Here is a 17815-nt window from a genome sequence, read left to right on the forward strand (position 1 = left end):
ATATATATATATATTTTTTTTTTTAAGGTTCACCTTTAAAATGATGTAATTTCCACCTACCTTGACTGTCCATATTCAGTTCTCTCCTATTACAGAACGCTCATTGCCATGAAAGCTTTCCTGTCTATTCCGATGAATGATAATAAATGGTGCCAGAGCTCTTTGCATCAGATGAGGGGTCCTGTGTAATGTGTGTGCATGTATAGTTTTTTTTTTTAGTTGAACAAATTGTAGTATGTCGATTGTTGTAATGTTTTATGGCCAACTTGTTTTCAGATTCTTTGTATGCATTTTCTTTAAAGCTTGCGACAACTAGAAACTGTGTGTAGGTAAAGTACAAGAATGAGAGGAGACAATATAAGCCATTACAGTAAAATATTCATCACTTTCTTAACTCTCAACCCCACGTCTTAGCTTAAAGGCAAAGATCTTCTTCAGAATTTCTGTTACCTCGAGTTGTTTTTACAAGCAGTAGCCACAGAGTGGGAGCGAGCAAGTAAACGGTGCGCCCCTTGGAACACAGCTTGTACGGCTGCTTTGTCATTATTTATTGATTTTGTATGGTGCAATCGCACGCTGCAGCGCTGTACAGCAGGATTTAGCGGTTCCAGGAAAGGCACAAAGTAAAGGAATCCAAAGGATTAACTAAACAAAGTAGTTAGAATTACAGTTGCATGTTATGTTGCCTTGTTTACAGCTAAAACAATGTTTACGCAGGATTCCTTTACCGGCTACAGTCAGACATAGTAACTGCACTGCTATCAGGCATTATTAAAGAGCTCTAATGTGATGTTTCAGACATTTAGGTAACTCAAAAAAAGGCACCAGAAGGATACTGCCGTATTGTGGCGCTTGTGAAGTGACTACAGTTTCAGAGAACAAAATATAGTTTCTAGGGGTAACACTAATCTAAAAAAATAAATAAAGAAAACACATACTTTTGCTGAAACATGCACTTAGACCATACACAATGCATAAACCAATGCTATACAGCCATAGCGCCACTTTAAATAATAGCAGAAAGGTGTTCGAACATGACATTTAATAGCCCCTTCGCGGTCCGAGCAGCTCATAACACATGTAGCTTTCGCAATGTACTGGTACCCAGCAATACATCACTGGCAATCAGAGCTTCTGGAGTAACAGATTGTATGATGCATGGAGGATATGAGCACACAAATCAGCAAACCACATCTTCACGCTGATACACCGTGCAGCGCTGTACACACTGTCCTCTCAAAACAAAACAAAAAAGCAATAAATATAACCCACACAAAAGGGGAGGAAAAAAGAAACTGCTTCCAAAGCAATGCATTTTACCTTACTATTTAAGGGCCTTTGCAAACTCTTGTACTCCACAGGGTTATGTGATGAAAAGCATACCCCATCCCACCCCTCTTCTCTTGCAGAGAAAAGTTTCCCACGCACCATAGAAATAGCTGGGATAAAGTTCTTAGCCAGTGCTACAGTACTTTGTATTAAAAAATATACTCTTCAAAGGCTGCTGGTGTTCATTTTGCTCAAATTAAATGTTGGGAGGGGGATAAAGCCGGGGTGTTAAATTAAATATTCCTTTCTGAGCACTTACAGAGCACCAAACCATGTAACCTATAGCTTTTTATATTCAATAGTTCAGATTTGTCTTTTTCGCCTTCTCAAATTCAGGTCTTTAATACCCACAATCACCAAATGCTTGTTCTACAAAGAACATTGTATGAAATAAGTATTATAAATTCATTTCCCCCCCTTTCTCTTCAGGAAATATTAAATCCACAGTAATTTATTTGCCTTAGCAGTGTTATCGTTGTTCATAGCGGCTGCTCCTCAGATTTCAAGGGTAGTATGTACATCTTGGAGCAGAAAGACGGAGATTTCAATAAGGAGTCCCAGGTCTCGTGGATGGGACATTACAACTGCACATGGTAAAGGTGAAAATCCCTAATTGGTGTCCATAGAGTCAAGCTCGTGTTTCCCCTGTCCATCCCCATCTTCCTCCGTTGCAGCTGTACTAACTGAAGCTATAGGCAACGAGGTTTTAAAGTGATCATCATCCTGGCGCTGGTAGAATAAAACATAGGCAGCTTTTGTCTGCAAAACAAACATATAAAAAATGGTCAGAGTGGAAATTGTGCGTTGTGTATAGACACAACATGACATTGCGCAGATAGCATAAACATTTTATGGCACTAGAAATTTACTGGGCTAAAATATATGACCTACACAGTTTAAAATATTGCTTTTTCAAATTTTACAAGATTACATAAAGCTAGGAATAGGATTCGGTGGGTGGGGGACACCCAGGCAAGAGTGTTACTTCCCATCAACATTAGTCATACACACATCTCTAATTTATAGACAATAGTATAAAAAATAAAATATATAATATATATAACAATACACACACTCACAAGACTTCTAATCGTAGGAAATCGGGTAACTTATTGAGTCTGACACATCATCATCGTTTCGGTCCCAATGGCTGACCTTTATCAAGACCGAAATGATGATGATGTTCTGTCGAACGCAATAAGTTACCTGATCTCCTACGGTTAGAAGTCCGGGCAGTTTGTGCTTATTATGGATTATTGTTTATCGGCTGCGCTGCACCCGGGGGTTGAGAACATTTGCTCCTAAAAACTGCTGGATCACTGGATCCTAAATATGAATTGGTAAGATCCTAAATAAAAAAAAAACAAACCCATATGAATATTGGCGCTTACCACAATCTGATCTTCAGAAGCTGGAGAAACACTGCTGTCATCAAAATAGTACCACTGTCCATTTTCGTGATTCTTTGCATATGCTGTATCTGTAGCGGCGGTAAATAAAGCCAGCCGTTTGGTTCACAGGTAGATGGCAAAAAAACCGGTAAGGTTTATACAATGCTATCACACGCCATCCAAAACAGGACCAGAAGAGATGCCAAGAACCAAGACAACTTAATGTTTCGGGCAATTAAATAACAGTCTGAGATACAAAGATACTTACAATGTCCACCTCCCATTCCTCCATAGTGATTTGAAACAGCAACAAGGTCATACAAATAGGGACCCGCTGTTAGATCACAGACAAACTCGGACATATTCAGGTTCCTAAAACATACACCAAAATGCGATTGAGTTACACTGTTAATTATTCTACAAGTCACCATTCTAAAAGTAGTTTAAATGTACCATTTTACCCCTAGCTGCTCGGCAGAAGGGTAACTGAAACATGTTCAGATGATGCAGCTGGATGGGGTTAGGCGAATTTAATAATCTAGCCTGTTTAGGCTAAATTGTTATTAAATAAGTAACTTAAGCAAGCGAAATATTAAAGCAGCACCAATATGTGGGGCTGAGTAAGCCAAGTCTTATGGAGACAAAATAATTTTTATGTCACCAACGGGCACAAATGAAAGAACTGAGCGAGTAGAGAAGTCGGAGGCCTTCAATACGTTTTGTAAAGTGCAGCTGAATCAGCGGTTAGCTTCGTTCTGCATTGTGCAAGAGGCTACTCATAATACATCTCTACGGAAATTATCAATTATACAGTTAGCAAGACTTAATTTGCTATGTAGACAGGTAAATGAGTACAGGAAGGGTGGCTAGAACTAACATGCCTTTTATCTGCATTCTCCTTTGAATGAGTTAGAGAATTATCAGCACATAGGACAGAATTAATTAGTTTACCTGATTGGAAATTCAACCACAGCATCAAGTTTGTCCCTCCAGTAACGATTATAAGAAAAGCGCTTTAAATGCACCACCAGGATTTTTGGCAAAGACCATAGGTCAAATTTCTTGGTGGCCTGCTGATGCTTTCTGCAGTTTGGACAATACCTGAAAATAGCGACAGTATTAATGACATATTTTACAATAAAGTGTGTAAACATGTGCACTCTGCATAGAAATATCATCTAAGAACCTTGGGACTTACTGGATCATAAATACCGTATTTGCACGGTTATAAGACGACCCCCCCCAAAATTTGAATATGAATTTAGAAAAAAAAGAAAAAGACTGAATATAAGACAACTCTATAGGAAAAAGGTTTTATTAGTAAATATGAATTCACATGTAAAAAAAATTTTTCACATTTAATAAAAACTAAGATTGAGAAAAATACATTTTTTGTTTTTATTTCCTTTTATTTGCCAACCTGCCCCCCCGTTATGAACATCTGCCCCACGGCTTGTCACTATGTCCCCCAGATACGCCTTATACCCCCTATATGCCACTCTGCCCCTGATATGCCTTATAGCCCCCTACATGCCCCACCAATGCATCCCTAGTCTTGTCCGCCGGGGCTTCTATGATGGAGCACCGGAAGGTCATGTGATACCGGCACTCCGTCATAGAAGCCCCAGCAGCCGGCAGTAGCGGAGGTTGTGCGCATCTGGATCTTAGTCTTGGAGTTAGACCTCTATTTGAGGTCTGATTATAAGACAATCTTTTCAGAGCTTGTCTTATAATCGAGCAAATATTTAGATCAACAAATGGTTAAAAAACACAATCATTGTAGACCTGCCTCACATTGCAAATACAATCTGCTGGCAAATTATGAAGGGAGATTATATATATATATATATATATATATATATATATATATATATATATACACACACACACACACACACACACACACACATATACATACACACACACACATATATAATTTCTTTACTTACCAGGGATCATGCTCCCCAAGTGTCTCCTTCTTGGTAAACAGCTGAATACAATCTCTCAGGGCTACTGTAATCTTTTTCTTCTGTGGCTGTAGCATTGATTCATGTTTGTCAAAAGCCTGAAGTTATGGAAATCAAAGGTGAACTACCACACACCATTTTAATACATGAATAAAGTACATAACAAGGAGAATACATGTTGTTCACATACGCGGGGGCGCTGCTGCTGTCTGCCCAGGAGTCTGGGCAGACAGCACAGCCACTCAGAGCGCGCCCCCGAGCCGGAGATCGCTCCCACGGAGTGATCCTGAAGGCTGACACCGCGATTGCAGGAAAACCTGCAATAGTGTTTTCAGCTGCCACAGGCAGCTTCAGGAAAGGGGGTTGAGTGTTGATTGGGTCCCCACACTGTGGGGACCTGACACAACATCCCCCTGCTGCCTGATCGCTCCATGAGAGCGACAGGGCAGCATTAACCCCTTCAATGCCGCGATTGCGGCATTTTAGGGGTTAATTCCCGTTTTGAACGGGGTTCTGCTGCTGGTGGTCTGCCTGGAAGCTCAGGCAGGCCAGCAACAGCAAAAACGAGCCCCCCCCCACACTGCCTACAGCAGTCATCAGAGAGACTCCCCCCTGCAATGGCTGGTCTATAGACCAGCAATTGCTTGGCAGCTTCAGGGACAGGGGGAGAGGGTTCTTCAGTCTCCACATGAGTGTGGAGACCAGCCCCAACACCCCCCTGCTGCCTGATGGCTCCATGAGAGCGATAGTGCAGCGTTAACCCCTTCAATTCCACAATTGTGTATAACACATTCGTGGCATTGCAGGGGTTAACATTTGTCCCCACAAGCTTGTGGGGACTAAATATCAGTCAATGCTGTGCTCCAATGGAACATCAGCATTGAAAGTGTTAAAAATAATATATATATATATATATATATATATATATATATATATATATAAAAAAAAAAAAAAAAACAAAAAAAAACAAACAGCACTGACCTGAAAGTCCAGGGCGCTTCCAGGTCAAATGCTGTGAGTTTAGTAAGTGGGCTGATGATGATCAGATCACTCCTAACCAACTGTTAGTTTAAAAAAAAATCCTGGCTCCTAACTTTTTTAGCTGGCGCCTAGATTCACAACAAATTTGTCAAGCCCTGCCTTAGTGCTACAGTAAAATTCTCTTAAAATATTGATAATATGGATCACGTCAATAAAAAGGTATAAGCAAAAGACCAGACCCATTATTGGCTTTATGTGAAGAAATAAACCTATGGGGTTTTGAGGCTAAATGCCATGTCACAGCCATTGCGGGTCACATGCCACTCAAACTCCTTAACACCAGCCATATGGAAAGGCTGCTACTAAACCTGGATGAACAATAAGCTAAATGATATAATTCAGAACAGCAAAAAAATATGCAGTGTGTGGGTAGCCTTGTAACATTCTGCATAAGTGTAAACAGATACTGTCCTCCAGGTCCCAGGGAAGGCGATCTAACGGCACTACACACATCTTCAACCTATAATTGTACATAAACTTGTGCAGGATATATGTTATACATACCTCTGCCTCCTGGTCATCATAAAACAGCTTCTTTGCTTCAGTGTTCCAGTCAATAGCAATGGTAGAATAAGCTGTGGGAAAATGTAATTTCATCACACAGTATATATGATGATCAGCTTTACTGTTTAGCGCCCCTTGAAATGGAAGTTTTAAAATTCTGGGTTTCAACGTTATCAAGATATTGTTTAACAGTGAAGGCAAAAGCACTCAGCTAAGATACAACTGCCAATTCTGAAACAGTCATTGGGAAGTCACGACAAACTAGTATAAAGTCATAAAACTAGCATAAATAAGTGAGCGCAGCAAGCTAAAAAAATGTTTCTGTTTTAGTTAAAAATGAGTTAAGTTTGCAGACAAACTGTCCCAAAAACTATAAGAGGTTTTCTCTAAGAGCAAGTCTTATTTTAGTACATTTTTTGAGCACCCCTACATACACATGCAAGCACAGAATCCACCCAATAAAAACACATTCTAGGCTATATTACTAGATAGTTAGGTGTTAAAACTTACAGGCTTAATAATAAATAAGTATTGTGTTTGCCACCCCAAATACTTACAGTTGAGTTTTAAGATGGATCCCTCGGCAGGCATGGATCCCACATCAGAGGTGGCGTAAGAGTTGACAAGGCTGAACGTGAAGAGCCTCTTGCGGCAGTCCTGGGCTTTCTTTGGCATCTTGTTGCAGGGGCTGCAGCCTCCTTCCGAGCTTTCATCCTCTACACTATCATCGGATTGCCCATTGGACTCCTCTGGGGATTCCTCCCTCTCATCCCGTTCATCTTGGTGATCCATCTCTTCATCTGAAAGAACACAGAACAAGCGTGTGATGGGAAACTGAATACAACACGCTTACAATACATAGTCTTGTGCTAGGCTGTGAGATTAGTATAACCAACAAAGTGATTAGTAATAGTGGGGTCATTTTATCAAATTCACAGACTATTGCCTTAAAATGTAAATTTTAACTTCTTAGAATCAACATCTTTTAAAAGTGTTTATAGTGGTCTTAGTACAGGCAAGGCTCAGCAAATTTGGGGCCAGTAGTTACTACACAAACTAACATGCCGACACATGCTAACACACACACTAAGTAACATTCATAAATACACAAACACTTTCTTTCACACACACATTAAGATTCTAACACACAACGACTACTCATGGCTCCGACGGGGAGGGGCTCCCTGCCAAACCCTAGGCACCAGGAAGCGATTTGTTGCCATGGCAACCTAGCACTAAGATGCACTACAATTTTTTGACACTAGAGAGCCTGCCCTGGATTACACCCTAATGTTATATAAAAATAGCAAAAACTGTTTAATTACATATAGGATGCTGGCCAGGGAAACATAATATTTACGTGTAACCATATTTGTAAAAATAAAACAATTATGGCTGGAATTTCTGCAGAAAATCTGCACTGGGAAAGTTAAATATTCATTATGGATATTTGTCAGCCAGCTTCTGGTTTACCTGCTCATCGTTATAATGTTTAACAGCACTCATTCAGTACGCAGACAACCCAAGCAAAAATATCTCTGCAGCCAAACTAATTTGTTATAGGTTACGAATGCAAAAGAAACCAGAATGTTGCAGAATCTTGTAATACCTTTTTTATTGGACTAACAGTATTTAAAATAATAGACGAGCTTTCGGGAGTCCTCCCTTTATCAAGTCAAAAGCATTTCTCAGTATTATTTTAAATACTGTTAGTCCAATAAAAAAGGTATTACAAGATTCTGCAACATTCTGTTACACTGGACTAATACGGCTATCCCAAACTACAGTTATAGGTTAACAAAACACTAAATTGTGTTTGAGAAGCACTGATTGGAATTAAATATCATGCGGAACGCATACCGTCATATATCCCGTTTGAGCCATTGCACGCCCGGCCGTCTGTATTTAGGCAGGAGTACTCGTCTGGAAGTGGAGATTTTATATAACGTCTGCAGGAATAAAATGAAATGATGGGTTAAAAATGTACTTCTTAAACTTATATCATCTTTCTTTAGTGTTAATAAAAAAAGTGCTATATGCATATTTATTGGTGATTTCAATATGTTTATGAAATTAGAATTGGTAAATATTGAGATTAATTACAGCGCCGGGGAACAGTTTTCCTTTATCTGAGGCCAAGAATCTGATTGAGGTTTCACTTACTGGATTCTTTCCAGCACGACATTGTACAATATTTCGGCAGTGAGGTTGTTCCTTGGTACAGACACTAGCAGGGGTTGTCCGAATAACATGGTGCCGGCTGAGGTGGTCTGACGGAAACGCCGCTCTCTGAAGCAGATGGGCAGCGTGAGCCACTCCGAGTCGTCACTCCTTGTAGATTTCACTTCATAGCTGGAAAATATGTTTAGGCATAAATAGCATAAAACTAAAACATACAACATCTACATCAAATCAATAACTTAAGGAATAAACCCAAATCATTTCTGAGTGAGTACGTTTAGGGCATATGAAACATTTTTTATTCCAAAAGTATGTATAACCACCATTAGGATACTTTTTTTTTTACCTTTTTTGGAATTGACAACTTAACATAACAAGCAAACGATGATGATCAGAGTCTGAATTTACATATAAATTGTTGTCTACTTACACAAAGAGATCGTCCCTCTCCATAATATGGCTGAGCATTTCATCCATTTGGAAGATTTTATGAAAGCGATGGTTATATACGTCTGTCACCACCATCTGTAAAGAACAACCAATACTGTATACCCTTCCAGAGATTATGTGACCATAAACCGTTACTATGTGCATATTAGGTTTCTATTTTGCTTCTAATAGAAACGGAATACATTCTGGACACAGATTAAGATGTACTTAAGTTTCTGTGGAAAATCAAGAACAAATAGCAAGAATTGCATCACTAAAACGTATCTTCTGGATGCATGTTTTCACTTATTAGGCTCTTTTCATGTTATATGAAGTTATCATAAAGATCACATTAGTAAAATATTTATAGACACTCAGAAAGGACAGTGAAGTTGCTTACATTTTCAGCAGGCACATCCGATAATTTAGACAATGCTGCACATAGATCAGAAACGGCTCCCATCTTGGGTACCACTAAGCGGTACTGAAACAAAGCAAAACCCAGGCAAGCAGTTATTACACATTATTGCAAGAAACAGTGCAACATAGTTCATTTTCTTTTCTCCCCCATGTGATGTGGACAGACTATAACACTTCCAGAAATACAGTACCTTGTTCCCAAACACATGCTAATCTTTCTTACCACATATTATAGTGTGTGTGTATACACTATGTAGAAAATCGTAAAGCAGTATTGCATTAATGTGGTCTGGTTAATATACTCCATGAAACAATGTTCTGGTAATACAGAGCAATACTTCACATAACAGATGTACATTAAAGTGGATGCCATTAGAGAATAGTATTGTTTGCATCTGTGGCACCTACGGGTACCTCAAGCAATTGTTGAACTTCGACCTTCCTCAACAAAATTACTGCAGTTGTAATAAAAATGAACAACAAAAACAACACATTCTTGTACTATCCCCTTATAGCTGGTTTACCTGGGTGGGTTTGCACTGGGGGTCAGCACGGACCAGAAACAATTCCATAGTTCGGTCTTTTTTCATGGGCAGTGGAAGGGTTAGGTAGCAGAAGGGATCAAAGGTTACAGAGATTTTAGAGCATTCTGGGCACACAAGAGTGGACTTGAAAAGGCCATGGAAAATATCAACAATGATGGAGTTGTTTCTCCGCAGATGATTGCCCCAAGCCTCTACAGCCACAACCTGCAGAAATGAAGGAGATATAATGGATTATAAAATGGAAGTATTACAGAAGAGCTTTAAAATGTTGCTGAACTTAGTAGAAAGATCCTATCGCTGAAGATTTTAAACACAAATCTAATAGTTTAACTTATTGGAGTTTCCATACCGCGTCTGGCCTGCCATTGGCATCCTTCAGCTCCAGGTATGGCTTCTTTTTGACTCTGTTAAGATCTTCATGTAGGCCGTCCAACAGAAATGCTAGAAGTTCTTGAGAATCTTGCTGCTGATATCCAGAAAATTGCGGAGCAAACCTACCAACCTGTGTCTACAAGCCAAAAAAAAAAAAAAAAAAAGTATAAGATTAAGGTACTTGTATACAGAAAAAAAACTGAATTACAGTCAAAAAAATCAACACAACTGTGCAAAAAAAACCCCCCCAAAAAACAAAAAAAACACCCATACAATAGCTACCTTCCAACTAGGACATTCACAGCCTTTCCATGTTATGTTTAAGGGGTACCTGTGGCGTATTATGATGCATCAACCATCCCAGTTGGCACAGTCATTTTAGGGACATGTTGTAAAGGAGCCAACATTTTCAATATGGGTTGCAACATTCCTGGTAGACTGTTCATTGATTAGACTTGTGGAGCCAGGGTCAGTTATATTTAGGAGTCAAATCTAGATGGACCCAGTAGAGGGCAGACTAAATCTTTCATGACTACCGTGGAGTGGGGAAAAATTTACAGCCAGACGTCTAAGATAATTTGTTTAAATTAAAATTGGTACCAATTGTAAAAGTGAAAATGGTTATGATTGGTGCACAGAGTTCCAATCCACATAAAGAGAAAAAAAAAACATTGATGAGCTCTCTAAACACTATAAACATTGGCAGATCATTCATTTTCATCCTCTCAGCGGGTTTAACACATTTCAAATGCAGACATTTAATTTATTTCCACTTTCTGTGGCAATCCCTGTCCCTTGTACTTATTACTAGCATGCAAACCACTTATTTTACATTTGTAGCACATATACATATGTTTAATTACATATGGATTTAAACCTTTTAAAATATCTTGATTGGGGGGGGGGGGTTGCAACTCAACTTGCACGGAATGCTATGAAAAGTTCATTCGATGCCAAACGGAAGCGCTAACTTACTTTAAACATCCGCGGAGCCACATACGTATAGTCTCCTGACCAGATTTGGCGGATCAATTCTGCATAGGCCATTGCAATCTCTCCTCTCATTCCCAAAGGATTTTCCCTGTTAATCTCCTTTTTATACTCATCTGATAGGAAGAATTCTGTCAGTGGTGGGACATTACTCAAACACTGCAAGAGAATAACATAAAAAAAAACAAATCAATGTAACACATATACAGTGCATATATTTAGGATAGTTAATGTGAAAGCCATGATAAACATGGAGGAACGTAGGTCAATAACGCAGCAGCCATGTGTTCCATGATCTCAATCTACCAATACAGAGATTTGCTTGGGAACGAGCATACCTGCAGAGCAGAGTTCATGAAGCAGGTATTTCCAAGATTGCTGAGTCCACAGAGGCCAGGCTGAGACAAGGGCTCTCTGTAACTGTAGGAAGAATTGTAGGATGAAGAATATCCTCTAAAGAGGAGAAACACATACACAGATTTGTTAATGTGGGAAACCCCCAAAACAGAAGTAGCTTGCCCCTCACAGCTACTTATCTTGTTTCTGAAAACCGCTATTTATGCAATGGGCCAGAATCTCTTAAAAAAGACTGAACACTACTGACAATTACTATCATAGGTCCTCAGCCTCATAAAAGGTCCTATAAAGCTTTACTTTAATGTTAAGATTACCCTTTTCCGAGGCTATTCAGAGCATAGGAGCTGTTGGCCTCTCCATTTGTGATAGTTGAAGATGATGAGGCAGATGATGATGATGACGACGACGACGAGGCACAACCACTACTTGCTGATGATTTCCCAGAGGTAGTAAAATTTCTACTCGTTGTCGTGCTCGATCTGAAAATAAGTATACATACCAAGAATGATGAAAAAGCCATAGAAAGGAATATGTTTTAAATCCCGATTTCCAGGTTTTCCCCACACTAATGTATGTCAAACCAAACTGAAAAAAGGAGCTAAGACTAAGGGTTTTAACCATGAACACATTGAGCAACTGCAGTGGATTCTACAGTGACGAAGTGCAATGAGATGCTTGCATCAGGGGTCAACCATGGAACACATACATTTTAAAGGTGATTTCTCATTTGACCATAGCAAGGGGAAGAAAATCCCACAGAACATAGATTATACACATAGAAATATCCCTTACTTTGTTTGGGGTTGCCGGGGCCAAGTACCATCGGCATTCTTCTGTTCTATGACCAAAATCTGCAGCAGAAAAATATAGCAATTAGGTTTTATGATTAAGCACACAGTGATTAGGGTATTGGTATTAAGGAGAATATCTACATTCGCCATAACCCAGTTGAGGAATCCTTACCTGGCCCTGATAAAGTCCAGCATCTTGCACTGTGTTATCTGGTTTGGTGAGCTGCTCGTATGTATTAGTCATATACCTGTTCCATAACCTGGTCTCTTTGTCAACAGGGATATTAAAGATAGTTCTCATTTCCTTTTCTATGGCTTCTGTAAATAAGAACAAAAAAAATCTCATAATATATTCTAGTAAAATTATCTACTTTGCTTAGAGTAAATAAACAATGGATTTATTATTAGGACCTAGCAGCTGTTGATTCCCTGTTCTACTTTGGGGTCTCTTACTCTCTTGGCACGCACACTACCTAACACAATTAACTCTAGAGTGTAAACGAAGCTATTATGTGACAATCTAATGATGCAAGCCCACCAATTACACCCCATAACATCTCCGAAGCTCACCTATGGTGTCCCCTTTGCTGAAGTGCCGGATTACCACATTGTCTGGGTCACTGTCCTCACAGAGCTTTAGTTCAATGAGGTAAACCTCGACTTTACAGTGCTTCACAAACATGCCATGCTCGACTACCTAGAAACATACAAAAGGGAATTTGAGCAATTCACCAAATTCAAACCACCCAATCGGAAAAGAAACCCTAGACATTTTATATTATGCAGCATGGGGCACGCACCTTTCTTACAATAGGCTGTTGCCCTTGTACACTGCCATACCAGCTCATAAGTTTGTTCCATGCTTCAGTTGGTACCAGCACATAGTCAAGCTCATCAATTAGATGTTCCTTTAATACCTGTGTCTCAGGATCTAGGACAGAACAAAATATACAACAGTAAACAAAATTAAGTGGATCTGTAAGATGTTAACAGCTGTAAAATAAAGGGGTAATGTAATCATAATAAATATCCTCAGGGCTCGACAGACCCCAGGTTTTGCAGGGATACCATCATGAATCTGGCAGGTTTTGCTTTCCAGCGGGGGCGCGGTGAGGCGCAGGGTCACTTATCAATGGCAGAAGATAGGCAGCAGCGTGGCTGGTCTCCACAAGGTGAGAGGGGGAGTAGTGTATGTGAGTGTGTATACTGTAGTGTCAGTCAGTGTGTGTATGTGTATATATGTATTGTGTCAGAGTCTGTGTGTGTATACTGTAGATTCAGTGTGTATGTGTCCATAGTTAGAGTGTGTAATTGTATATATGTATAGTGTTAGTGTGTATGCATGTGTATAAATGTGTCATGCTAGCGTTTATGGTGTTGGTTACAGTATGGCAATAGCATGCGTATGTCAGCATATAGTGTTAGAGTGTGTGTATTAGTGTATAGTGTTAGCATGCGTGCACATGACAGTAGAATGTCAGAATGTGCGTGTTGCGGTAGGGCATAAGTGTTTGCCAGCATTAGATGTTAGCGTGTGTTACTGTACGGTGTGTGTAAATGAATTTTAGCGTATGGCAAGGCTTGACAAAACCCTTGTGCCAGAAAAATAAAAACATGATTGAGGAAGGAAAAAAAAGGTGCCTCCTAAATAGTTACATAGACTATTTTTCATGCCAGGCACTAAATAAAGATGGCATCTTTTTTTTTGGAATGGCATGTCAAACAAGAAATACCCGTTTGTGAAATAGTGATACATCTCCTTCTTGGGCAGGGCTGTTTTTCTTTTGAATTTTGAAAGCGCAGGCTACGACATAAAAATGATTCAGTGACTTCATATTTGGTCTTAAACACAAAATTGAGATGACTGTATTGGTCTGGGATATGACACCAACTTTCATAGAGTACAAGGTAGAGACACAAAAAGTTTCTCTTATTTCAAAAAGAAAATGACAAACTTATCAAGTAAGTTACTTTGGATTTTCATCACACAGACTCTGGAAAGCCTTACACTAAGATTATTGACATTCTGAATTGTTGAATGTTATGGAGATTATGGAACCGCTCAATTTAGAACTCACAGTGTGTAGTACCTTTTAAGTGTTTATTTGAAATTACTTTAGTAGAATTGTATACATTAACGTCAAACCCTCTGCATCATATAAGAAGGTGCCTATTTACCGTTGTCTGACAGCAAAAAAAAAACAACGCATGAAAAATAGAAGCTCAAGATGATTTTATATCCTGTTTCGAAGCAAACATCAGTGCTGTTTGCGTTGCAACCCTCCGAGAAAACAAATAATGTGTGTGTCCTAAAGTAGACATGTCCTTTAGTGTATCAAAATAATTGATTTTAATAATTAGCACAAGCACATGAGAAAGTAAACAGCAATAATACGCCAAAAAACGCAAGACTATCAACACATTTCATAAAGCGATGGAAAAATGCTGCAGCAACATCCTTTGTTAATGATGAAAAATGACTTTGAAGAACAATGAGACAGTTCACATCTTGCTTCTAACGTATATATTATATACTGATCTCAAAATAAAGGAGCTTATCCAGGGTTAAAAACGGCCGCTGTTCATGTGTAATGCCTGTTATCATACCTGCAAAAAGGCCAGAATTATCAATAGGCCCGGGGAATAGATTGCTCTCTCCCACATTGTACATGTCCCAAGAGTCGAATCCAACATACTTCTTCCATTGCTTAAACCATCGACTGTCAATGAGATACCTAGAAAACATTAGGACAGCTTGTGAGAAAACATAACATAATCCCCCTTTGCTGTTCAGGGCAGGCAATCTTTACATGCGCCCCCAAAAAAATCTTTCCATTATAAAGCATAAATATAAGGGAAATACGGTAAAAAGCCGTAACAATTTATTTTCCAAGAAGCTGAGCTTCATTTACTTAATTACAGTCTATAGCTTTAAATATATCAGTAGCTGAATACTTTTTTGTTGTTCATTATAATAAAACATAGAAATGGCTTTTTTTTCATGTAATAGAACTGATATACTAATTTGTTTTTTGCACTAAGGCAGTGGAAGGTAAGAAAACACACAGCAACGTAAGCATCAAGTCATAGGCTGAAGCAAAAAAGAGGAACTGGAAACCGTAGTGGTACTTCAGCTTTAGAAAAACAGAAGTCGGGCTGGTTGTGCAGATTCTGTAATGTATTTGTTTACATTGTACTTGTAACGTGAAATACACGTAGAAACATTATGACGTTGAAGCAAATGACACAAACATGATGTTCATCAACAAATATTGTTTGCTGTCATTTATATTTAGACTGAGCTTTTTCAATTTGAACTAAGGCTGTAAAACAAACACGATATTAGCAACAAAGCGGCAAACCGTTATATATAAAAACACACTAGAAGGTTAGACCCAAACGGTATACACTGTTGGCAAACCGCCAAGTCAACCTAAGACAGCAGGCGTGTTTTCAGAACTTTTACACCAAAGGGTATTCTGAAGATATCGTGTCTTGAAGGACGCACCGGAGAGTTATCTTTCCGTTAGAAAGCAGAAATATCAATTCCTACCACTCAAAAATAACTCCAAGGATAAGCAAAGGAAGCTGAGCTTCACCTATCCATATCGCTCCATTAAATGGGTGGCTTAGAAATGTTACTCATTTATATATATACACAGAGATTGCTTTCTGTCAACGGTACATTAGCCTTCTAAACAGGCTAAAGGGACATCACGGGAAAAGTTGCGGGTCTTCGGTTGCCACTCAGCATCTTGCATAGAAAAACATCTAGCAGCAGACATGTGGGGGGGGGGGGTAACACGTTAACAGAAATTAAATATCTATGCAGAGTCTTTACATCAGGAGAAATGGACAGAATAGATGAGCTTTATGTCTGTCTGTCATCAGCCTTTATTATGCAATGCATGTGTAAGTCTGCCTCATACATATATGTGATCGATCTGTTACAAACCCCCCTCCCCGCCTCTTACATGCTCTGAAGTCAGGGTTTCGGTCTGAGTTACACCGGAACACAGCTTAGTCTCTATGGCACAATAACGGATCCCCAGCATGGCTGAGGCCATCCCTGTAGACAGAGGGACGGGTACACTGATATCACACCGAGCGCGCTGAATGCTAGGGTCCCGTGTTAGGATGCAGAAACCCAGCCGGCAAATATATAAAACACGGGGACGGTCTGCCTGCCCCCAACCCGCATAAATGTAACGAAACATATAAACCCAGCAATGCAGCTCCCGATACCAGCGGGAGGGGGCACGTTACCCGTGACACAAGTTTGTCCTGTGTGAGCCTATCGGAGAGCGCTATATAGACATGTGATAACACTATTAGAGAAACCCAGCACTGGGGGAACCGAACAGACCCCGATAACAGGAGGTCGTCTTATTTCAGGGAAGCCGACCGCTATCTGAGCCTTTCCAGAAGAGCCACAGCGAGCAGGTCACTACCGCCAGAGCTCAGGAGGTCAGTGCGCAGAGCTTGGCAGAGTGCGTCCCCCTCGTGGTGCCGGCTTATGGCCTGGCTTCCCAGAACTGGGCTTCAGCCAGGCCCCATGACACAGCACTCCCAGGTCGAGGCCTACGCGCTCAGGGCGGCCCCGCCACTCCCCACCTGACAGTTGTCGGTCCCCGGAGCCTCCCTCACTTCCCTGTTCACCGTCACCCTTTTCCCCGGCCCTCTCCTCACCACTCATCTCCCTTCTTCAGTTGCGTTTTAAGCAGCTCCCCCAGTTCGGACTTCTGAGTCTCGGGGTCCGGACTGCAAGAAGACTCGTGTTCCCCTCCAAGGGACGGCGTGCAAGCGGCTTGTTGGGAGAGTGCCGGGCCCGGTTCACCTCCTCCCCCCTCCGCCATAGCTGCGCTCCGACTATCGTTCGGGAGCGCGCACGTCCTAAGCACTGGCTCCCCCTGCTACACTGAGCAGGCGTGCTCGCGCACCAAACGGAACCTCGGAAGCGCGAGGCCAAAGAGAGAGGCGGGGGTGGTTGAGTCAGGCGAGAGTGCGCAGGCGCGTGCTGGTGAATCCAGTTGTACGATAGATCCGTTGTACGGCTTGGTCCCGGGAGGTGGATGCTCAGTTACTTTCGGTTAGATTTGGACGACGTTTTTGTTCAGTTCACAGCCCTATCTCCAAGCACAGCCCTAACACAAATAAACCCCTCTGGTATTTATACCATTTACCATATTATCATAGTATCTTTTTCTATAAGCTGCTTTTGGGTAGTGTTATACGTTATGTTATGGTATCCCAATGCATGAGTAGGTTGGGTCCCATTATGCAACCCGCCCTGCAGCTTGGTGCATTAATCATCATTAATCAATCATCTCTGGGCCCTCTAAACAGAGGTATCAAAAATGTTGGGGTCTTAGCACCACCTGACATTGCTGGGCATGAATTTTCAATATGGTGAAAACAGCTTGGAGGTCGTCTGTGGGAAGGTTTCCTGGGGCACCATTATTTTTAAAGACGGACATGTCAGTTTCCCAACTTGGTAA

The 17815-nt window shown here is 40.5% G+C and overlaps 1 protein-coding gene across 1 annotated transcript; it reads right to left on the reverse strand.

The window, feature by feature from the left end:
* Window positions 1–1938: 1938 nt before the first annotated feature.
* On the reverse strand, window positions 1939–17173 carry LOC149285374 (ubiquitin carboxyl-terminal hydrolase 4-like). The gene is made up of 23 exons (XM_089495331.1): window positions 17155–17173; window positions 17007–17076; window positions 14925–15052; window positions 13118–13248; window positions 12888–13014; window positions 12490–12635; window positions 12319–12377; window positions 11841–12005; window positions 11508–11622; window positions 11155–11328; window positions 10157–10315; window positions 9787–10011; window positions 9243–9326; window positions 8844–8938; window positions 8396–8584; window positions 8093–8181; window positions 6790–7032; window positions 6233–6303; window positions 4670–4785; window positions 3672–3821; window positions 2989–3092; window positions 2721–2809; window positions 1939–2088 (listed from the first exon to the last, which is right to left on the reverse strand). The coding sequence occupies exons 1-23, from the start codon at window positions 17171–17173 to the stop codon at window positions 1939–1941; spliced, it is 2898 nt and encodes a 965-aa protein (XP_089351457.1).
* Between the last annotated feature and the right edge of the window lie 642 nt (window positions 17174–17815).

Source organism: Sceloporus occidentalis, unplaced genomic scaffold (genome assembly GCF_023333645.1).
Source record: "Sceloporus occidentalis isolate IW3139 unplaced genomic scaffold, rSceOcc1.0.p SCAF_79, whole genome shotgun sequence".
In the NCBI taxonomy this organism is placed as follows: domain Eukaryota; kingdom Metazoa; phylum Chordata; class Lepidosauria; order Squamata; family Phrynosomatidae; genus Sceloporus; species Sceloporus occidentalis.